The sequence below is a fragment of the Xyrauchen texanus genome, chromosome 18 (assembly GCF_025860055.1).
Source record: "Xyrauchen texanus isolate HMW12.3.18 chromosome 18, RBS_HiC_50CHRs, whole genome shotgun sequence".
Taxonomy (NCBI): Eukaryota; Metazoa; Chordata; class Actinopteri; order Cypriniformes; family Catostomidae; genus Xyrauchen; species Xyrauchen texanus.
This window is the reverse complement of record NC_068293.1, coordinates 37,842,998-37,867,470: the sequence shown is the minus strand read 5'-3', so window position 1 is coordinate 37,867,470 and position 24,473 is coordinate 37,842,998. Positions and strand designations below refer to the sequence as shown.

The 24,473-nt window shown below is 37.1% G+C and overlaps 1 protein-coding gene across 4 annotated transcripts in view; it reads left to right on the top strand.

The window, feature by feature from the left end:
- Positions 1–24,473, top strand: part of LOC127659240 (zinc finger protein 385B) — a 179,800-nt gene that overhangs the window by 88,913 nt on the left and 66,414 nt on the right. The window contains exon 1 of one of the 4 annotated variants that reach the window (XM_052148971.1): positions 5,380–5,485. The exons of 2 other annotated variants lie outside the window; for them this stretch is intronic. Coding sequence is in view for 1 of the 2 variants with exons in the window: in XM_052148970.1 (XP_052004930.1) it covers positions 8,361–8,370 (10 nt within the window). In the remaining variant the exon portion in view is untranslated. Of the gene's footprint in view, positions 1–5,379; positions 5,486–8,260; positions 8,371–24,473 lie in introns of those variants that run through there. One more of the 4 variants, XM_052148970.1, reaches the window with a different exon arrangement.

Here is a 24,473-nt window from a genome sequence, read left to right as displayed (position 1 = left end):
ACAAACAAACAAACAAAGCATATTGCCATCTTTAAGAGTGTAGATAGATTTGAGAACATATTTTATCATCAAAGTAATTTGATTTAATGTCTTCTTGCATATTCATAAAATTCATATCAATCAGTTCACACACATTAGATAACTAAATAAAATAATTTTTAGAAAGATGGCAAAAATAAAGTTTCTTGAGGCTTGATGTGGCATGTATAGGAACACTCATTTTATTTCAGTTTTGCCACACTGTGGTGTTGTTGTTTTAAAAACTTTACTTGATGATGACAATATCTTGCCACCTGGACTCTCAAGTTACTGGTATCTGGTTCAAGACCAGCAGTTTTTAGGGGCCGGTGTGGTACCAATTCTTCTAGTATAGAACCAGCTTTTTGGGGTGAAACAGTTCTACATTGGGCACCGGCAGCACCAACACCCTGTTGGTGAAGGTTCAAAGGGCACAAGAGAGAGAGAAGGACAGAGGGAGAGAGACAGCGAGGGAGAGACCGGCCTGGGGAGGGGCTGAAAGAAATGAAGAGTATGAGGTTTGAAACAGAATAGGTGGTCCACATTCCGAATGTTTTGATGTCTAATGTGCAAACAAACCCTTCCAGAGTGGTGTCAACACAGAGAGATCCTTGTATCGGGCTCTTCTGTTGAGGTAAGCAATCCACACTGGAGGTCGTTAGCACAATGTGTGTAACATCTTTCATTAGGACTCCCTTAAGTAGGAGCCAGCGAGTTTCATAATGTCTTGTGAGCTCATTTGATTTACTATCTGCTAGAGGCAGCCAGCCTTGATGAGTGATATATTTGTGTCTCGGGTACAAAGATTCCCAGTGTGTGATGTGTCCAAGTGCACAGAGACTGATTTTCTTCTGAAAAATGACAGCTGGGTATAAATCAGCAAATTGGGAAAAAGTTCCACATGTAGAATATTTGTAGTTGTGTCATCCTGATCTAATGCCCAGAGAGAAAACAATGAAATATTGTTTAATTCTGAATGGTGTGAAATCGGACGGCCTGTAGGGTTTTCTCTGTGGGCAGCATATATGAGACATGCCAGATGCCAGATCATGCAAGATCTGCTGACTCACAGGGCAGTGTGAATTTTACCTTGTTTCTCCTTATCTATTCTTTTAATAAGAACTGCATTAGACTGGATAACTGATTACATTAATGATGATTAAAGGTGAAAGCAAAGAACATTATACAGTATATGTCAGTATAATATCTGGAGTTTGGCAAGAGTGGATTTTTTTTGAAGATCTGGCTGCATATGGTGACCAGATTAACATCATGGTACAACGCAAGTACGTGCACACAGTCAATTTAAATCTTATTGTAATGTTTTTTTATTGTTATTATTTAAAAATAATAATAATATAGTTATAGTATACAATAATACAATTTCATTCATAATTTCTTTACTTTAAAACCCTCTCACATCATGGTATCATGCATCATGGCTATGTCTAGAAGGTAACCCTCTGGCAGCCAAAGTCTTGTGAGAGTCTCATTTGCTATTATTAAGGTTTTGTTTTGGAATTGGATTAAGGGTTAAAGTTACAAAACAATGTTTTGGATAAACGCGGAACAAACGCCACATCGGGAACTACAAGGACACGAGGGAAGCGTCTCTCATTGCGTCTATAACTCGCACTATTTCATACAAATGAACTGCTACAAATTGGTACGAATTCACCACCTAGCACTATTGTGACGAATTGTCGTTAGATCGGGTTGCAACTACTGTCATGACTGAGCAACCGTTTGAATAGAATATTTCTGAGCAAGGAAGTTACAGGTAATATATTTATAGAAAAGTACCCAAGTAATAACACATTCAGTTTAATGGCACAGACGTTTGAAGGTAACTCTATCACCTCCTTGAGTTCTAAAATTTGTTCCCACTGTAACACAAAAACTGCATAGTTAAGCAACACGAAGTTCCTTTACCTGTGAACGCCTCTGTTTCCTTTTGTGCTCACAGTAGTATAATGGCAGTTTAGGCGCTATTCTTTACACACCTGCCTGATGGCACCATTTATCAGTAGTTTTGATGTAGAAAAAAAAAAACAATAATCCATTAAGCAGAAAATGCTAAATATAGTGTAAAATCATATGTAAAATTGATCACAGGTCGATCTTTACTTAAATATTGCCTAAACATAATCATGAAAACATGATTAAAAGGGCATACCAAGGCATACCAAGGGCTGTACAGATAAGTAGTTGGAAAAGCTGCTTACATTGTCATAAACAGTGCTTCAGCAAAAACATCCCACTTTGACAGCTTCTATGTATAGTCGACACAGACTTATTGCTCTGAAAAGTGGTAGGACTAATTGACTGGTTGGTGCAACTCCTGTGTCCAGTTTAAAACTTCTAACTTAAAACATCTCGCCTTTAGACAACTGTGTCCGGTTCCACTTTCCATGTTGTGCTGTCTAGGTGTTTTTTTTTTATGCAAAAACATGTCCAATGTGAACACCCACAAAACTACATAATATTTGCTGAAAAGAACTAAATAAGAGCTTTTGAACTACAGCAAACAAAAAAATTATAATTAAAAAAAAAAGCCAGAAGGTCTGAGAGCATATTGAAGTATTCATAATTCAAGACTGCAAACATTAACACTGGCAGCGGAACATATCCAAGAAGTATGAGTTAATTGTTTATTAAACTGGCACATCTACAATTAGCTTATTTGCCAACTTTCTGAAAGTTTAGCCTTGTGCTCCATAAATAAATGCATTGTTTGCACATAAAATTAATATAACATCATGTTTTGCTAAGCGTGTGCCGCATGTGTTGCCTGCAGATGTATCCTGCTAATGCAGAAATGTTTAGTGAAAGTTAAGCAATGTGTTTTCATTGAAGAAGAAGGATTATTGCAATCCCAGAGGAATGTTTTATTGCTTAGAGGTTGCTCTTTTTCGTGAATGTTGAAAAATAAATATACACAAACAAGACAAATGTTGGCATTCAGTATGTTTGTAGTGATCGAATTCCATTTTGTTACGCTAGTTTCACAGAAAATATACATTACAGCTTTAAGCTAAGACCTATTAATTATACTGTAGTTATGTTTGCATTAAACTCATAAAATCGTCAAAAACAACATGCATTCATTGTCACATTCAATATCCGTGTTTGTTTGCTTGTCAGGTGGTTGAAGCATGCAACCCACTGATTAGTCTATTAACTTGCACAGTGTGCCCTCCTCTGAGGCTGAAAAGGCTCATTGCACCCTGCATCTGATTTTACCCTAATGTTCTTGTGACTGCCCCATACCACGTATATCTAAGCCACTGTAGATCTCTCCAACCCAGCCTTGTCCAAATTATTAGCGAGTTGTTGCCATAAGGTTCTTTTTGTTTGTGCTTTATACCTCCCACACTATAAACATACAGGCATATAATGGTCTGGCACCCTCCATTCTGCTTAATGATACCTTAATGAAACACAGATGTACTGTATTGCACTCACAGCAGCATATTACCTTTGATTCTGAATGCATTTGAGCACTGTAGCTAAAATTGCATTACACCATACATGCTGCTTAGGTTAGTTGAGCAGTAATTTTCTTTGTTACAAATGATTTGTACCTGAAATAACACTGTTCCTGATTAGCTTTTAATGGTAAAATGTTTGGAAACTAAATATTAAAGGTAAAATGTGTAATTGTTGCACCCGTCAAACAGATTTGCAACAATAATGACTGTTTGCAGACAGGTTTCACAAATTGATGCCCATCCGTTGATAGTTAATAGGTAGGCCCCCCAAACTTAAGCCATTGTTTGAGCCAATGTTGTAATGTAAGGTTGGTCGAACAAATTACAAATATCACACTTATATTGCATCACTATTACTTTGGTGCATACATAGTGTTAGGGAATTTAACAAAATCCAACCCTACGTATTACATTTAGCCACGTAATTGTCCCCCACTATTTGTGCTACAGACATAAATTATACCTCAAATAGTATTTAGGGACCAGAATATAATCGAAACTCGGGTTGGCCTATTTTCATCTGAGCCAACCACCCTGAAATACCCTTACAACCACCTAGCAACACCATAGCAACCACCAACAACAGCCTAGCATTGTGGTGGCGAGTCTTCTCGGACAAGCACTACTCGCATTCTTTTAAGAGAATCTGTTTTCACCTGCATATAATTTTTCTATGATGTAAGCTCCTTTTATTTGTATTTTGACATCTTCTAGGAAACAACAGCGGAAATCCTGAAATTTATATAATAGAGCAGATTATGGACTTCTGAAACTGTGGACTACTTCTTGCAAATTCCTTTAGCTTGCAGCTCCCTTGCACTTCCCACTGTCGAGAAAATTAAGGCTATTTACAACTCTGGGAGCCTGACATGTTTTCCTTATAGAGGAAAACATGATGAACTGTGATTCCTGACCGTTCACACATTCTATATTATCCTAGACAATGACAACAAGCTAAACAAGCTCTTAGTGCAGCAGTTCTAAAATGAATGTCGTTGACAGCACCAAGTTGAAATGGAGGCACTTTAACCTTTGAATGGACTATTGACTCTTGATGGACCACTTTACGAACAGTGTGCTCTAGTTTACTCTCAGTTAACACTGTGCAACACTCACAGAAAAATTCAGTAAGAATGAAAAATAAATGTGTGAGTGCTTACAGCATTGTTTATTTGCATGCACTGTTTGCATTGAATTATATATATATTTAAATCATCCTGATATATGCCCAGTTTTAATGACAGTGATGCAATATAATTATGCATACTGCAGCACTGTATAAGCTCAGATAACGACTGATTGTAATGGATTGCGACCAGTAAGTAAAAACGTAGGGTTTTGAAATACTGCATGCAAAAGAACAAAAATATAAAGCCTTTGATGTTAACAATAATAATGTATGGGAAGCATTGTCTCTTCCTTTTCAAAAGTTAATAACCCTAATTATTTTGTTTTCCTAACTATTGACAATCATATGCTTGGTTCCAATTTATTATTTGCATTTAGCATTGTTTTCTTCTCGTTTTCCCGCCATGCTATTAGAAGAGATTTGCGACCATCAGAACCACTGCCTTAGTTTACTTTTTCACACATAACACTGCACAACCCTCAGAGTTCAAGTCTGCATTGTACTTTCAATGGAAAGAATCCTTGATATGCATTATATATTTATAGTTCCCCCTTAGCTTTGCATGTTGTTGTAAACAGAGAAAGGTTAGAGTACTATTTGGCATGTAATGGAGGCTAAGTGATCAGCACTTGTAAGACCCCTCTATCCAACACTGTAACCAGAGAACGAGACTTCTGAAATGTTGCATAATCAGGTGCCACAACCCTTTTAGCCTCCTGGGCTCCATGGTCACCGACCAGCTATGGGAATATTTGTCATGATGGTCACAACAGCGACGCTTGGAGAAGTTGTTCTCCAAACCAGATTTTCACAGAAAACAAGACAAACATTGCTTCTCCTATAACAGGTTTGTCAGCTCATAAAATCTTTGGACTCTGCAACCTAATCTAAGACATTAAAATAATACTGCACAGTATGTCTGAGTGAGAAGTGATTAGGAGTTTTCATTCATGTTGAACATGCAGTTATCAGAAACAAGATCAAGGTGTTAAATGGAAACTTCAAACAGAAGTTTGTGTTAAAGTGGGAGTTGTTGAATGTAATCTCATTTTGTCATTGCATTCTTTACCACTACTCAGCTGCACCTGTGACATGTTGTCCACCTCTCTCTTTCTCCTCTTTGTAAAGCCCTAGGATTTACAGTACATGCCGTGAACCGTTGTATTCTTGGATGTGAGGTTTTAAACTCATCACAAGCTAGAAGGGTAACATGATCTCCGAAACGTTCAGTTTAATTTCTCTCGAAATGTTCCAAGGGAAACTCAATACCAGATGAAGGGCTTTGAGATCTGAAAAAAGACTATGCACAGACGTTTCACCCCTGAGTTGAAAGGATCCCAGCAGAACTTATATTAATATTTCACAATCTCTAAATGGCAAAAAATCTGGCAATTAATTGGGTTGGTCGATATCTGTCAGTCTAGCACTTCTCTGTTCTTGCAACCAAATTCGTAATAGGATTTGCCAGATTTTTTAAACGAGTGGTGGATATTAAAGGGATAGTTCACCCCAAAAAGAAAATTCTCTCATTTACTCACCCCATGTGTGTTTGACTTTCTTCAGCAGAACACATTTGAAGAGAAATAGAAGAATATTTAAGCTCTGTAGGTCTTTAAAATGCAAGTGGATGGTGATCAGACCTTTTAAAGCTCCAAAAATCACTGACAGCATAAACGTCATCCATATGACTCCAGTGGTTAAATTCATGTCTTCTAAAGTGATACGATCACTTTTAGATCTTAGACACTTTAACACTTTTGGTGCAGAAAAAGAATCAGCATTTAAGTTCTTTTTAATGATTTTTATCAAATTAATTACATGATGTCCCGATTAATTAATCGCGTTTAATCGCATATACAAATATTTTGTATCATATAACAATAATTCAATATGCCTTCATATGTGATAATTTATCCCGGTGGTAATATGCTAGTGTGATAAAGCTTTGTAAAATGTAACTTTTTCATACAGTAAAAATAACTATGTAAATTTACTACAAATAGATCATTGCTGTGTCGAAATCGCCCCACGTCCCCTCATTTTTAAGGTTTTGTTTTGGAACTGGATTAAGGGTTCTGATACATGATACTCGATTGTTTAGAGGCAATTCGGTCGGTGCCTAAAACCCAGCCCGTTTTAAGCACCGACCGAATTGCCTCTAAACAATCGATTATCGGAAAATGTCTTGTCGTTCGGTACCACATTTGGATGTCTAAGGGGCTAATCTCTTCAACGTCTGTGATAAGCATGTAGCATGCTAGATGTGCCCAAATCTAAAAGTGCCATGACTGGCTGTGTTAAGGCATCAAGGAAAAACACTATTTACACTGGTTACGCCCAGAGACACGGCTCACACTGTAGTGTGTGTGTGCCTCTCAACCCCCATAGATGTAAAAGATGAGGTTATTTCTGCAAAATTGTGTATATATATATACCAGTGAACATTTCTGGCCTGATTTAGTTCATCATTGATTGAGAACACATCAAACGTTACTGGCTGTGGAAACCAGCAGGTGGGCCTCATTCGGTTGTAAACTGCACTGCTCTTGTGGATGTCACACGTGCGTCAGTTATCGTGTGAACATGCCAACGCAATTACGTCACATGCGCATACTGCCACTGACCGGAAACTATGCTTTATAGTTAAAAAGTACTTATATTTGGATCTTTTTTGCACCAAAATTGATTGTGTCATTTTAGAAGACATTAATTTAACCACTGGATTTGTATGGATGACATTTACGCCAACTGTCTGTACTTTTTGGAGCTTATTTAGCTGAAATATTTTTCTATTTTTCTTCACATTTGTTCTGGTGAAGAAAGAAATTCATACACATCTGGAATGACATGACAAACGTGTTTTCGCATCCCTCCACTCTGTTTTTCAATTGTTTTTCTATGTAAAAATATTCGTTATAAATGTTCGTTTTTGTCCATTGTGTTATGTTTCATTATTTTTTTAAGCATTTTACACAGGAATGACACATTTTTTAGATGCCATGACAAGTTAAAAAGAACTTGAACTGTTAAAAACGTGTCTCAAGGTACCTGCGTTCATCGTGCTGCATCCAGCACTTTTAGTATAAGCACTTTAACACATTTATGGATATTGGACTCTTATGGATATGGACTCTATTTCACATATTTTACAACAGTCTGCCTTCCTCATTTGTAGATATATTAGTGGACATCTTCACTTCTTCACCTTCACTGTCAAAAAGTACAATTTGCTGAATTGATGATTCAAATTTATTTTTCTGTAGGACACTATATGACCTTCTCCCTCCCATCTTGTTACCCTCCAACTCCAGGTCTTGCTACATTGTTTGATTGAGCGGTCGCTGGTTGCCCCTGATTTACGAGATCCTGATTCTTATGAGCTGAACCACAGCCAGGTGCACAGTTTCCAAAGCAGATCGGTCAAAAAATTTGTATGATCACATGCTTGATTTTACACAGCTTCTAATGCCACATCCACACCCAGTGACCCAGATTTTCCCCTTTTTCTCCGCTGCTCGGTGGGACAGTGGGAGCGCATCTGCTCAACCCCCCTCTCTCTCTCAGCTTCAGCTCAGCTGAGAGTAGCACGCGTTCAGAGCACATTCTCTCTCTCTCTGTCAGTGCTTTATCGTACGGACTGCTCCAGCACACAGGTTGATCACTCAGTTTGACTGGCAGATATCCACAATACCAGCACCTAAAGCCGTGCTCACACAACGACCATGCTGTTAGGTGAGTACGGCTCATTCTCTGGATAGCAGCATTGATTTAAGGTTTTACTTTTGACTGCATGCTTCTCTTCACGTGCTACATGGTGGGCAGGTTGGTGAACATCTGAAAGCTTTGTGTGTTTGATTGTTGGGAAGTTAAGACAGACTTGCCTCCGAACCAGAGATATTTAGGTGAAAAGGTGTTTATTCCATTAGTTTATAGAAATATTATTAGAAATATTTCTTCCCCTTTTCTTCCAAATTATACAACATACAAATAGTATAAAAAAGGTTTAAATTAGTCTCAATTGCTTAGCAGATTGGTTTTCCTCCGCAATTAACTTGAATATAAAATATGTATATGAGATTATCTAAGTGTGTAAGTGGTGCCTTATTTTCATGCTGGAAAAATATCTATTATACAAAGTAATTATTTGTCTTATTTGTTACGCAGTTTTTTTTATATACATCTTATATATACATTTCCTTTGAAATACACAAATATAAGAGATTTCAGCAGTGAGTTGTTGGTTCTTTCTTTGCTTTCATGGCGAAAAACAATTTATGTCATATTGGCTTAATGTGATCTCATAAATATCTTAAAAATCACTCCCACCCTCTATGTGTCCCACCCTGTAGCGATGTCGGGTGCTGTTCGCCCTAGTAGTGTGACATTGCAGCTTATACATACCCAGCTGCTGACGTGTGGGTGTTTGTGAGCAATCAGACCTCTTCAAAACCACATTGATATGATTCTGCACTGGGAAGCTTCTCTTAGGAATGACTTGTTTGATAAAGAACTAATACACTGTCATATTCCAGAAAAGTCGGACCTGAAATAATCAGGCATGTCTATGGGGATTAGGGGGTTGAAATTGCTTGATGGTTGCTGTGAGGCTGTCTGCCAGTCTCCTGAAGCCCCCTGTGGAGAAGACCTGGGGGGCCGAGCCCTTTGCCAGAACTTGGCAATTTCATTAAGCCCACAGCTCCACTGCAGCCTGTTTCACAAATGGACAGACTAAAAATGAAAATTTTGTAATTTTCTCACTCTCAAATTGTTCCAAATCCATATGACTTATTTTCTTCTGTGGAACACAAAAGGAGATTAATTTGACTTTCACTGTATTTTTTCCATGCAATGAAATTAAATGGTGACTGAGACTCTAAATTTTTAACGTTCTGCATTACATTTCCGACAGGAGACATTTTTAAAAACTGCACAAATTACATACTTAAGCTTTAAAAATTAATGGCATGCCGCATGTCCAAAATAATGCTTCAAAGCAGTTTGTGCACCATTTAATCGCTGGAAGTAATGCCTCTCATTGAGAAGGCATTGCCTAATCAGGTTTCTTAAATGGGTGTATATATAATTAAATATTAAAGCACTGCATATGAGCACCTTCCCCTGTGAAGAGAGAGGAGGTTTTGTTGATACAGGGAGAAGATAACCTCTCTCTCTCTCTCTCTCTCTTTCTCTCTTTCTCTCTTCTCTCTCTCTCTCTCTCTCTCTCTCTCTCTCTGTCAGAAGACTCTCAAAGATAAGTGTTGTATGAAATTTGAATGCTCTTTTCCTTGCTATACTTGGATTGACTTAATGAGACAAAATAGACTGTCTTAATTATGATTTAGGCTCTCCAATCCTGGCCTGGGCCAGTATAGCTTTTAGGGGGCAGTTGTTCTGTTTGCTTATGTGGTTATATTGTCTATACAGTCACTTTTTACATTAACAAATTATCATTTTATACAAGTTTTCACTAACAAAATGTCTTGTGTTGCCATGGTAGACTGCACTGATATGCATGACAATTACCCTGGTCACCATTCGTGGACCTGATTGCTCCTCTCTTATCTGTAATTACAGTCAAACCACTTTTCCGCATAATTGTAATTGCAAGCATTTGTTACAGCAAACAATTCTGCCAGCAGTAACAGTGATAGGTCTACAGGCCTCTCTCATTGACCTCAGGAAAATCTGGCAGCCGTTTTGGTTTTAATTGACACAAATGCATAACTGCTGCCCAAGAGGAACGGCATGGCGTGATCGCACCCTGATGTATAGTGACATGTATGTCAGCAGCGGCTTTAAGCGATGTGATAATCCTCTTGACAGGATTTCATTTACATGCTCTCATATGCTTCTCATCGCACTGAATATTAATGTCCATTATTGTTTGAAAAAGTTAAAGTAGAGAATTAACTTAAAGTGACTGATTTGGAGCACTCTATGTAGACAGGAAATCTGCATGCCCCACAAATAGCGCTCCATCCAGGAGATGCTAATTGCAATTGATTTCAATAAAGACTGCTATCCGCATGATGGAAAGCTTATTTTAAAAAGCATGAAAATACATAGCATTGATTTTAAACGCTGAACTGTTTATATATATTTGTCAGTATCGGTTAAAATATGTATTTATTTATGCAGCCCCTAGATAATATATTGATTTGTTATGACTTATTTATCCACATTAGCTTTTGAATAAGTATTTTAATATTGTTAATGGTAATTATTGTGCTACTTGTTTAAATCCATGTCTTTTTTCCTTGTAATGTTGTAAATAGCACTTTGGTGAACTCTTGTGGTTTTGAAATTGCTTTAGAAATAAAGTTGAGTTGAGCTATTTTATGAATTGTGATTTCCAGGCATGAAAAGGACATTCATAAAATCTTAAAAAGTCATGAGTAAGGACATTGGACATTTTTATAGTGAATATAATTTTCTCTAGTTATGCCCAGCTCTGAAGTATTTCATTAACTAGCTAACTGTTTTGTGCAAGGACAACCTTTATAAAATATTTTTTTAAATCCTTATCCATTAATCACAAATGTCACAAGCAAATGAAAAGTCAGAAATTAATGGGTCAAAAGGTATGTAAGCTCTGATTATAGCATTGCAATGCTGGCTTAGAATTTGGCAAAATAAAGCTATCTTAGGAGGCGGCATAATTAAGATGCCTACCTTTTGGAACAGCCTTCGTGTTGGAAGCATTCCTAAGATTCCTAAAAATAATGTGGTTCTGCAGTCAGCTCATCAAGTTTTTGGAACAGATTGAATATCTCAATATACTCCCTCTAAAACACTATATAAGACCTATTTTGAACCAGCCCTGGGGTTTTGGGGCAGTGTGCCACTGCCAACGCTCGGAGCTGGCTTTTAGCAGACATTTGACTTTCTTTGAAAAACAAGCTCAAAGCACAGTGACATGGGGTGGCCAGAGGGGCGGTTTGTCTGTCTGCTCAGGGGATGTTGTTACCAGAGAGCCAGGCTTGGAAAACAAGCATTAGGGATGGAGTTTTGGTCTGCTAAGGGCTGGAGCATGACAAGAAGTTCCCTGGTTCCTGCTGTTCCTTAGTCTCCATGGAAACCTCAGAGCTGAAACAACGAGTGCCGCCGCTGGTAAAATCACTTTATGAAAGTAATTTGCACAGCTAGAGTGTTGCGTTCAGGTACAAGCCTGTTGATGGCTGCAAACATGAGCGTGTTCTTAAGAGGGTGAAACGCATTCCCTTCTTTGACTAATCTAGTGTGTTAAATACAGAAACAGCCCATTTGGAAACCATATTATCTCATGACAAACCACATGAAAAGCACAAGTGTGTGTCATTACAATAGGTGCATTATTTCCAGACAGCTGAGGCATTTATTCTTCAAAATGCAATCTGGTGAATGTGCACACACTTTACAGGTGGTTTCTTAACGCAGATTGGTTTACCGTAGGCGTCTTGTATCACTGTGTACATTTATTTTGACAAGGTTTGTTTTTTAGTGTGAATAATGAAACAAGCTCTCTCCATCGTGTGCCAAACGTTCCATGAAAGCCTGCTTTAATGGTCTTGTTATTGTTCTTTGTAGAGCAGATGTTGGTGACTACGATTGTTTGCTTTTTGTTGTCACCCTCTTTTTCTAACATTATTTTCCCTTAAATCCCTGTTTTTGATTTGCAATGCATCTATTTGCATTTTTGTACATTTTTAATTATCAGTGGTGCTTGTTAAGGCAAACATCACTATTAATGTTGCTTATACTTGGGGTTAGCAATTTTCTGAAACACCTAGCCCTAAATATTAAAAATGAGGGTGTAATTTGTTAACAATACACAATACCTCAAATCATACAGCGAGGTGTGCTTTTACTTTTCAAAGTGATTGGACTTAATGTTTTTGCCTTTATGACGATCCCATAAACCAAGACACTGAAAGAGACCCAATCCTCATCAAGGGCCCAGAATATCATAGAGCAAACATCTACATTAAAAAAATATTACAATTAGTTGGAATTACTGTAATTACAAGATGTCAGCTGAAAGATTCTACAGGGAGCTGTTCACATCCTAGGACCTTGGAAATTATTCATTTCAATGGCACCATTTATAACATCTTTGATGTTGTTAGCAGCAAATATTTATCACTATATTCATTCATTAATTCACCACTTTGCCAAATGTTTACAAAGAAGTTTAAGCCCTGCTGTTATCAATAGCATAATAAAATGTCATTTCAATCATAAATATGCATTTACTTTCTTTAACTGTTGAGGCAGCTGCCATATTGGTTCTTTATACCAATATAGCAGTTTTCTCAGCAGTCATTGAGTATGTCCTTTGCGCTTCAAGAACTGTCATGTTTGGTTCAGCTACCAAGTCAGACATCAGAAGACTTCAAAGGATAGTTCGATTATTAATGGCACTTCCCTACCTACCATGCTAGAACTGTACACATCCAGAGTGACGAAAAGGGTTTGTAAATCACTCTTGACCCCATTCACCCAGCATACTTCCTTTTTGAACTTATGCCCTCTGGCTGGCGCTACAGAGCACTGAGCACCAGCACAGCCAGGCACAGGAACATTTTTTTTTCCCTCAGGCCATCAACCTCATGAAGAGTTAAAACTGCCCCCAAATACTTTTCTTTTGTCAATATAACCATGTGCAATATTCAATCCATCCTTTCCTACTCCATATTTCATTTATATTCTTTAATATATCCTACCTCTTATTGAATACATCATATCACTTGCACATAACTGTATATAAAATATATGAGCATCATTTTTGCTCTATTGTATATTACACTTTTTTCATGTGTTATATCTTATTTTTGTATTTTTATGTCACTATATGTATATATGTTTAAATATATATGATTTTATGTATTATATATGTTTGCATTTGCACTGGAAGCTTCTGTCACTATGACAAATTCCTTGTGTGTGTAAGCATACTTGATTATACATGATACAACACACTAGCAAACATGTAGCAACATGCGTAAATCCACTCTGAACACCCTAGCATCTACACATTAATGAACACAACACCTTAGCATTATAATAGCAAGTTTTTCCTGTTCAAGCATCACGCATGTTTTCTATACATGATACGAAAATCTAGTTAGTTTAACATTGCTCTCCCTTTTCTTTGTTAAAATGCTCAACAGTTTACAGTCATTTTGGGCAGAATTAAAATGTTTTGTTCCAGACACAAAGAAAGCCTAGGAAAACTAGTTTACGTATCATTGACGTGCTGTCAAAATGTCAAAGAGATACCTTCTAGAAGTGTTTGTGACTTGCTGGAAAACTATAAAACTTATACTTATATATCTGCATATTTGTGGTAAATAGCTAGTGCAAAACTTCCTTGCTTCCTTCCTTCCTATCTTTCTTTTCTTTCTTTCTTTCAATCTTTGTGGTGGTTATGAGGAATGGCGTGTCTTGTTATTCAAAGTTGTGCAGACCTTGGGACAGATGATATTGGTGACAGCTATTTCTTCCATGCTGTTTTTGTTCCAAAACTACGTAGCATCTCATGCATCTCTCAACAACCTGTATTTCAGTAACTACGTTTCCTTTCACATACTCCCCATAGAGTTGACACAGATATAGCAGCCGCCCTTTGCTGGCAGATCTCAGTGTGGTTAGTTCACAGGTGCCCAGAGAACAGGTGATGTATCTCTTGAAAGTTTCCCAGCACATAGTCTCCCAGTTATTAGCCTCCTGAGAACTTCTAATCCTTCTGTCAACATAAGAGTATATGTCATGTAATGATCCATCCAGGGACATGCAGATCTCCAGCACTTCATTCCGCCGGTCAGGGTTTGACGGGCAGTGAATCTGGCTACGTAATTCACTAGGACTTGCACTACTACAGATTTGTACTAGTCATCCAGAAAAGTGCTTGTTTAGTTTGTGTGTCAATGTAAACCCATATGTAAATGATGACCATTTCAGTAAAACTTGTTTTGTTGCCATGTATAGGAACAAGCTAAACTAAAGTTGTGTGATCCATGAATAGTGGCAGAGCTAATTAACTAGTTGGGCAAACCCCTAGGACGCATTGCATTTTCCATACATCCAAACACAAGAACATAGCTATAGTTCTTTCCCTTTGATTCCACCCTCTTCCTCTTCCCTTTCTTCCTGCATTTATATCTCTTTCCATCCATCGTTTCATGCAGGTGGATTGAGTCAACCTTCGTGAGTCACAGCAGGGTACCTATATAGAGTAAAATCAGAACAAAAGATTCACCGCCCACTCTGCCACGCAGAGGTGTAGTAGAGAGATATCGAGATAGAGAGAGAGTGTCCTCTCAGGGTATAATTGAAATACATCTACTCATTTGCACCTTCACATGGGGACCTTACTTCCATTTGCACTGATAGAAAATGTACTTCTACTGTAGGTATTTCCACCCTCACTCAAGAGAGCAAACACTACACTTCCTATCTCACAAAATGCACTATTGCAGGTGAGGGAGGGCGAAATTTACAATCGTCACTTTCAAGACCATCAAAACGCTAGCTGGTGCTAGGGTTCTGCTATATGTATTACTGAAAACCCAGTATTTGAGATAAGTGAACCCATTTTATTTTGAAGTACTCTTTGAGTGCATTAAATAGACACATGGTAGTGAGCAGCCAAGCTGTGGCTAGAAAAAGGTATCATGTGTGTTATAAATATCTTTGTGTTCATTTAACTACTGTAAAGCAAGAAACATACCAAATATGCAAATGCGGGGGGTGTTTAAGGTGCGTGGCAGCAGCCTCCTCTCTTTTTTCCATTGTTTTCTATGTAAGCTTGCACTAGAAAGACGTCTTCAACCATTATGCTGCATTTCGCTGTTTTTCAGAAGCTCGCATGTTTTTTTAGACACCTTTTAAAAACACGTCTGGATACACCTGCATTCTATTCTATTCTATTCTATTCTATTCTATTCTATTCGTTGGGCTGTGCCTAGCTTTTTTTTAGAGCAAGATGGATTTTGGTTGGAACGGCCCCTATGACTATTTCCAAAACTTTCTTCTCTGTATTTCCACGGAAGGAATGCGGGAGAAACTTTGAGAAAGCTCCATTGTGACCTGTGGACGCTCTTATAATTGCAAGCAGCTCATTGCATCACCTGCCAAATTCTGGCAATCTAATCATTCACTGTAGCACAAAGACATCCGCTCATACTGAGGTATGATTTAATTTACCGTTGTCAGGACATTTTATTAGCAGGCACACCAACTTCGTTTTCGCAAATTGTGTTTAAAGGCAGACTGAGTCTGTTTTGTCTTTCTCTCTCTCTGTCTTGCACTGATACAGACCTGAAGCGTTGGCGTGTAAATCTGCATTTAAATTGAATTCAGGACATTATTAGATTTGCCTGAAATAGTGATGGCTATGCGTGCGATGTCTACATAAATGCACGACCAAAAAAGTGCGTTGGAGCATCTGTCACATTAAATAGCTTCATCCCATTCCCGGTCACTATGATGTCTAAGAGACTGTCTCATTAGAACTGCATCTAGCTGGGATGGACAGCCGAAATCTCACCTTGTGGCATCTTCTTTGACAGGGAATGTGCTAGAATTATGCCCTCTATTTACGTTTCAACGCCACTCATGATCCATGTCTGACTTCATAAACCCATGTAAGCTAGATAATAGTGAGTCCATTCCAGTATTTTCTGGATTCATTCTAGACAGTTAATATGAGGGCCAGTCAATATTAAATCCAAAAATACATTTGAAAATGCCTGATTTGTAAAATTCCTTAACCCGTAACCCCCATCTGACCTCAAGATAATTTCTTATCATCTTTGTAATATCCCAAAAAAACAACAAAAAAAAAAAAGGCAATGGTTTGAACCTGATATTTACCTTCACCAATTATAAATATTAGAGTCTTTTTGCATCGGTAAACAGTTTTGCAATAAGTAAACAAGATTTGCAAGCCTGTAGGAAATACCGCAAGGCAGAAAAGGACTAATGTTAAAGTTTTAGGAAAGCTCTATGTTTTGATTCTACATAAATGAAACAAAAAAGGTTTTAAACAAACATTAATCTTGGTGTGTAGGTGTTGGATTAATAGCTGCTCTTGAAATAGCACTATGTCTATATACTCTGAATCTTCACTTTATCAGGTTCACTTGAGTACATAACCAGTGGTTTCTAGCTGTGATGTGAGACTCTCCCTTTCTCTTAGATCTTCATGGGTCAGCTTAATCTAATATCATTGACCTGCTGTTGTCGTACAAATTAAGATCTTTGTGATGGAAGCAAGGTTACTTGCCATCCAGAGACACTTTCCATCCAAAGTGACTTGCAGCAATCTAATTACATGGACAATCCCACTGGAGCAACCAGAGGTTAAGTGCTTTCCTCTAAAGGCTGAATGATGATTGAATAGGATTGTGTGCTCAGTAACTTTTCATGTCCTTAGTCGCCCAACTTAGAATTGCAGCTTTGATGTTAGAAGGCCAGATCCTTGACCCATGGATGTTGGTACTGGATTTGCATGCTTTATAGAATGTGTCAGTCTAAATTTATCTACAACTATGTCATGTTTCCAGTGCATGTGAAGAGGGGCGGCAGTAATGACCATCACAAAATAATAATGGGGTATTATACCCAAAAATTTTGGACTTATTTCTTTCCGAGGAAAACAAAATGGAATGTATAGGAGAGTACAGAGGCTGCTCTTTGCCATATAATGGAGTGAATGGTTACTGGGACTGTCAAGCTGGAAAATGGACCAAAAGCAGCATTAAAGTAGTCCATAAGTCTTTTGAAGTCATAAAACAGCTTTGTGTGAGGAACAGTTTGAAAGATATGTTTTTTTTTTGCTGAAAATCTTTCCCTTCGCATGAACTTTTAAATATCATTTGCACTTGCAATAAAATTCAAGCACAAATTAAATTTGAGCGCTGTGGTGGAGGGGAAGATTTTCAGTGAATAAGTTTGTTCCTCACACAAAGCTTTTGTATGTCTTCAGAAGACTTGGAAGATACTTTTATTTAAACTACTTTTTGTGGGCTTTTTTTTTTTCTTTTTTCTTTTTTCACTTTCTTTGATTGAAAAGGAGCAATAACATCTGCTAAATAACTTGTTAGGAAAGTCATATGGATTTGGATCAACATGAGGGTGAGTAAATCTTAACATAATTTTCATTTTTGGCTGAACTATTCCTTTAACTGGAAAAAGTAAAGTAAGTTTGAGTTTAACGTGCTTCTGCTTTTGGAAATTCTTAACATTGTGGACCATAGAGACAGTCTGCTGTTAGACTGAAGATTTTCTTTCCTCTGAGATCTTTAGAAAAGAAACAGCAAATTCAAATATGTAGGTTTAGACTCAGAGAATAGCTGTTGAAATGAATGTTCATCATTTGTGGCAAGGATGAATAAGCTGGGGATGATGTGTGCTCATTTAATCAAAACATTTTCCTCTCTTGGCATTGAAAATTGTCCCCAAACCTTAAGTAATGAATGTTTCTGGAATCCAGCGCATTCTCCTGTTGTTTAATTCTGAAAGCTGCATCTTACAGCATGGCTTTTTTTTCAGTCTCTCATTCAGTGGGTTTCCCTGCTAGTAGTAACAGCCAGAAAAAAATAAATGAAGTCATAACCACAGTGTCTGTTTTCCTCTGTACAAAAGCTTAAGAAACATTATACTGGACTAATAACTTGCACTCTGTGGAAAGCAAGACCTTTTCAGGAATTAGCTATGAAATCATTCTCTGAAGGCAATTTAAAAAGAAAAGTCACTCTTGGTTTGGTTTGGAGTGGCATCAAATTTTAGGAGGGCTTCATTTACACAGAGCAGTCCAAGCAGTCTTGCTCATGTCTCCAGCTACAGCCATGGCCAAAAGTATTGGCAATCACATAAATTTTGTGTTTCGCAAATTTCTCTGCTTCAGTTGATGTGGTGTTGATTCGTATTGTTTCTAAATGATTGTGCAGAGTGATCAGATGCATTTTAAATAATTGCAAAAAGTTTCATTGGCCAAAAAAATGAACTTTATCACAAAAACCCAAATTTCACTGTTTTGGTCCTGGCACCAAATGACCAGCCAACATCATTTCACTAATCATATCAGCAGCACCTGGGAAAGTGTGAACGAGTACTAGTCAGGTTAAATCACTCTATCATTCTGATTGGATTATAAGAGCAAGACTGTTTGCAATAAAAGGAGGGAAGAAGTGCTTCCAATCATTGTGTTCTTGTTAGCAATGGTTACCTCTAAAGAAAGACGTGCAGCCATCATCGCTTTGCATCAAAATGGAAAATTGCTGCAAAGAATAAGTATTATTAAGCATTTATGAATCTTAAATTAACGTTAATTTTAACATCTACTAATACATTTTTTAAATGAAAAGTTGTATTTGTTAACATTATTTAACAAAAAATAAACAAAGATGAATATATATATATATAGATATGTATATGTATTATTATTACATAACTAGTGTCGATTAATAATTTTCAGTATTCAATGATATAAGGCTATTTATATTTAAAGGAACCATTCAATCAAATTAATTGTGTAATTTGTAACAGCCTTCGTGTTGGGACTTATGACACTTTGTTCACAATGTTTTGCAACAGAGCAATGGTTTTTTCTTCAGCTTGGCATAGATTAGAGTTAAGAATGACATTTGAGCCAGTTGCAGCTCCAGTATGATTTCTCTCTAGCATTTATTCATTGCACCAGGTGGCTAGAGACCTGCAGGGTGCAACCGAGTGACCACATCTCAACAAGACCTCTCTCTCTTGCTCTATCTCTGTCTCTCAGCTTGGCTTTTTGCTTCCAGTACAAGGAGTATACTGATTAAATTCCATCTGCCACAGATGCGCTCCCAGCCCATTCTCTCGAAACCTGTCAAGAAAATGTACTAATTGTATTTATCCTTAAACCAATACTTAAAAAAATATGAAATTATATTTCCCATGAGAAAATAAAGCCTATGTTATAGGACCATTTACGACCTTGATTTCCATTGTTTTCAATGATGATTCTCATTTCCGTAACAGTCAATTTCTGCTGTATTGCATTAAAAAGATGCTGTCGTATAATTATATTTTTTATATTGCAATCAGCGAATATGAAAGACAGAACCAAGGCAGTACTATAATGACATGTATTATACTTAACAATTGAAATAATATTAAAAACGTGTCACACTCCGGTAATGAGAATATGATAATGAGAATCTTTTTCTCATTGCAGGAATGAGAACTGGGGGGGTAAAATATGTCTAACTGCCATAAGAAAAATTATGTCAAAACAGGGCCAGATTTAGGGGGTGCTGGGGTGGGCTTTGCAAATTGTATCGTCATGGCGTTAACACCATTACAACTTGTGGAAGAAAAACAGACAAAATAGCTGGTCATATTTAGTTTAAAATGTGAGTTTCTCTATATAAATGCCTTGTTTATAGACCTGTGGCCTTGTGATGATATTTATAACAACCACAGAAGTTCTTGCCATATCAATATCACTTTGTGTTGCAGTAAATGATGTGGTAACTTGACCTTAATATAATCTTTGGGAAAATAAAATACAACGGCAGATAAAAATGGAGCATGACGAAAAATTTAAAACCCAGTCCTTCAAAGTGACATATTATTTGTTGCACAATCTTAGGTGGTTGTGGCCTGCGTATTGATCTATAAGATATTCACAAAGCCGTCCAGTACACTCTCAACGAGGCATACAGAAGTTAGTTAGATATTTGACGTCACCAACTCCATGATGTTTTGCTCCGAACGTTTACAATTCAGACATCATTATTAATGGAGATTTGGAGATAATGGAGGCTTGTTGGCAGTTGTTGTTTTGTATGTAATTATTTAATGTTGGGAATCTTTTCAAGGGCACATAACCTCTCTATTTCTTTCCTCTGTCACATTTATTTGATTCACCAGAAGGTATTTGTATCGTATTTCTTATATTGTGTGCTTTGGAAGATGCTTTGGATTTGGATCACCAGTCAGTGAGGTGAAATATTTGCGATTTCTGTGTGGAAAAGCCTTGTTAATCTTTTTGTGTATTTCTTCTGGAATTGAACTTGACGTATGTAATTTTTTGGATTTTAATACTTTCTCCTATCCTAATTTAATATGTAGAGACCACTGTTATGTATTGAAGGTTGATTCCCTCTGTGGGAATTTGTATCTATTAGTGTATATAAAACTGGGATAAGAGGAATTATTTTAACAGATCGAAAAAAATGCACACACATCTTTAAGTAGCTAAAGAGGACATCATTCAGAATTAAAAGTTACCAATGATGTTGTTTTTTTATCCACTCATCTTTATCTTCAGCAGCACTTCTGTGAGATTAGGTGTTTGTTGGCTAACCTTTGGGAAAATAGATTTCACACACATCACTCTATTTGATTTGGTATTGTAAATACAATCAGAAGGAGACAGTCAGATTTGTGAAAGGGTGAACGTGGGAAAAGGCCTCTCACCAGCCGTTCGTTCCAGCTCTGTAGGCGTGTCAAACCTCTCACTTAATCATTGCTGCAAATGTCACAGTGTCCCGTCCAGTGATGTGGAGCCACTTGTACTACATTGTAATTAAAGAAATAGTTCTCCCAAAAATTTTTATTTCTTAGATTTGTCTTTAACCTCACTAATCCATTTTAGTTTTAAAATGCATTGATTTGGCAATGTTTTGGCCTCTCCTCCACACTCGAATGCCGTTTTCATCCATTCAAAATTCCCTCCACAACTGCATACTTTGAAACAGAACAGAAAACTTAATATTCAAACTTAAACGGTCTGTTCCCCACAAAGAGCCACTGTATGACCAGTACCGCCACTCCCTATACTCATATAACAGTCTGTGTAGGGTACCAACTACCTAGGAGGGCACCTTTCACCAGAAACTCCACCGGCTACCCTTCCTTGCATGTTATATGTCATTCAAGGACACAATAACAGTCGTGGAACATAGACGATCACGGAACTCTGCATCAATTTGGCCAGCGCCAGCTCTGCGTATGGCTTCAGAAGACTGGGAATGTCAAACTTTCCACACTGACAGTACATCCTCGAGACTGATATCACTTCCAGCTGCTGGTCAGATGTTTAATTTTTTCAGATCGGACTTGGAGGCACGTGGCTAGATCATGAAACCGAGTTGAAAGAAAAACTTTGGTCAAGGCTGATTTCAGTATCATTTTTACTTCTCAGTGCCAGATTCAACTCTCTGTGATTTGTGTTTGAAAAGCTTTCATGTCCACCACAGCAGCAGAGGGTCTTTGACAGGTTCTTGGGGCTTTGAATTACATAAAGACTCTTCAGTCCATTTCAGCTGAATGGCAGTCATCCACCTAGTCTGACTAACTGACTTTTGAACTCAGTATCTTAGTTTCATGCTGGTACACCTTGGTGTGAATGGATTATGGTAGACTTAAACATAGAATGCCAAGGAGTGTTCGTGCTTGCTGCTTTTGCACAATCTGATTTGACCTATGATGGTTGACGGTGCTTTCTTTGAACTAACTGCTATGGTGACGAGCCTTTTGAAACCCAAAGTCTATAATGCTAGAAATTGCTTGTGGCTTACTTTATATTTTGATGCAGTTTAAATATGGTGTACATTGATTCTGTCATTATTTATTGCCCCCATATGTTGTTCCAAACCTGTTTGGAAAAAAATATTTGAAATTATGTGAAGAATCTTCATGTTGCTCTTTTTATTGAAAATGGCAGTGGAGATTAAAAAAAGAAAAAAAAAGATGATAAAAGAGCTATAAAAGTAGTCCATATGACCTGTGGACTATATTTTAAGTCTTCTGAAGCTATAAAGTAGCTTTGTAGATTGGGTTCTTGTAATATGTGTTTGGATAAAAGCATCTGGTAAATCTTGTCATCCTAATAAGTATATAACAATATACTACATCCAAACAATTTTGACTCTCTACAGCCATTCTTTGTTTTTAGGAAGAAAAAAAAGGCAAATGTAATCTAAGGCCACTGAAGACTAACTGTGGAATAATTTACAGCTTCGCTAACAAGCATCAGGCAGGAAACTAAAACCACTAGCTAGTCTTTGTGTTGCTTACATAAACCTGTTGTTTACCTGGTTGAGGTAATTTAGCTCAACTGTGGATTATATACAAAAATGTATTCTAACCTTTCATTTACCTTTTCTAATGACATACAGTTCACAATTTGTCCAGATACAGCTGATTTTGTTTCTCTACATTGTTAGTAGGAGCTAGCCTTGGAAACAGCTGCCCAGTCTGATCATTACTTGGAGCAACAACGAAATGCGCCTTTTCTTGGAGTGTATTGTGCAATTGTGCATAGCCTGTTGGTGGCTGATTGGAAAGTGTTTTGTTTGGTGATATTGTTCCTGTTAAAGAGGTTAATTAATGTGACAACAGAACCACATGCATAATAAATGGACTTTTTGCTAGCTTTCACCACATTTTACCTGTTTTGTTTTTGTTTTGTTTTGTGGCCTGAGTAAGAAAAAAGAAAATGTATTAAAAATAGAAAATGAAGAGTGGTTATTTCTACCCTTTCCAAAATCAGGGTAAATGCAAATTCTTGTACGCCTTGTTCAAATCACATACACAGAAACTACATAAATGCACATGCAACTCTGCCTCTCTTCACAACATGCACTCTCACTGTCACCACCGTTTCCCAGGTAACATTACTTTTGGGTTCATTTTCTGAATGCTGATGAGGATTTAAGAGATGGTGCTTTTGAATCTATTTGAGTGACACATACACTCAGGGCTCTAATACACCTTATCATTTTTACTCTAAGAGACACACATTGAAAATCACACCAGAACCTTATATTGAAGGTGAACACCATCGATATTTGGAGCCTATAATGTTCTTGAACAGAATGAAAATATTATTTTTTTATTAACCCTTATTATGTGTATATTACTAATAAAAAAGTAACAAAAATATAATGGTATTACCATATTTTTTTTTATTAGATTTTTTACTTGATACCATAGTATATGAATATGGTAATCATTCACACTAGTGTTGTCACGGTACCAAAATTTCAGTAGTCGGCATGGCTGGATTGGGAAGACAAATTGTCCCAGGATTTTACATGGCAGTTGGGGCCTATGCTTAATTATTATTTTTATTATTATTATTATTATTATTATTATCATTACAGTGAATATGACATTTTACTATAGAGTTGTAAAATATTTCTATCACAATTTCTTAAATTTCAAGTCTCTAGCTTATATTTTGAAACGTGCATAACGTATTATATGAAACGTATTATGACATGTATTTTTTGCATGAATCTTCACTTTCTGGATAAACATTTTGCGACACAGAGACTTTTTAGTCACTTCTAAAATCTCATCTCAGTACACTGGGCTTTGTGTCTGACAAATGAAATGTAGTACACAGTTTTGGAGAGTTTGTATTTTGTGTTTTAGATTACTGGTGTTTGTGCATATGTTTAATGTTATGTTTTAAATGTTATTACTGTGAAGCGCTTTGGTCAACTCTGTTGTTTTAAATGCTATATAAATAAATTTTAGAGATTAAAGCGCAAATGCTGTGATTTAATTATGTAAATATATAGTTTACATGTGCTGCGTGCTTCACAGTAGATTAGTGCTCTGCTCTGTCATTTGATACAAGGTGTCGTGAATGATTCTCAATGTCTGTGAAGTTTCTAGTGTTACTTCATTCAAAGTATGCATCTCTTCCACACTAAGATTGCAACCTTTAGCGGTTAAATTTAATTTGATTAATTGGTCATTTCAGTGTAAGGATTAACAGAATACGTGCTCAGTCGTGTGTCATTACTGAGCGCTGGTACTGGATGTAGTTGGTGTTTGGTACTACCGGTACTGCA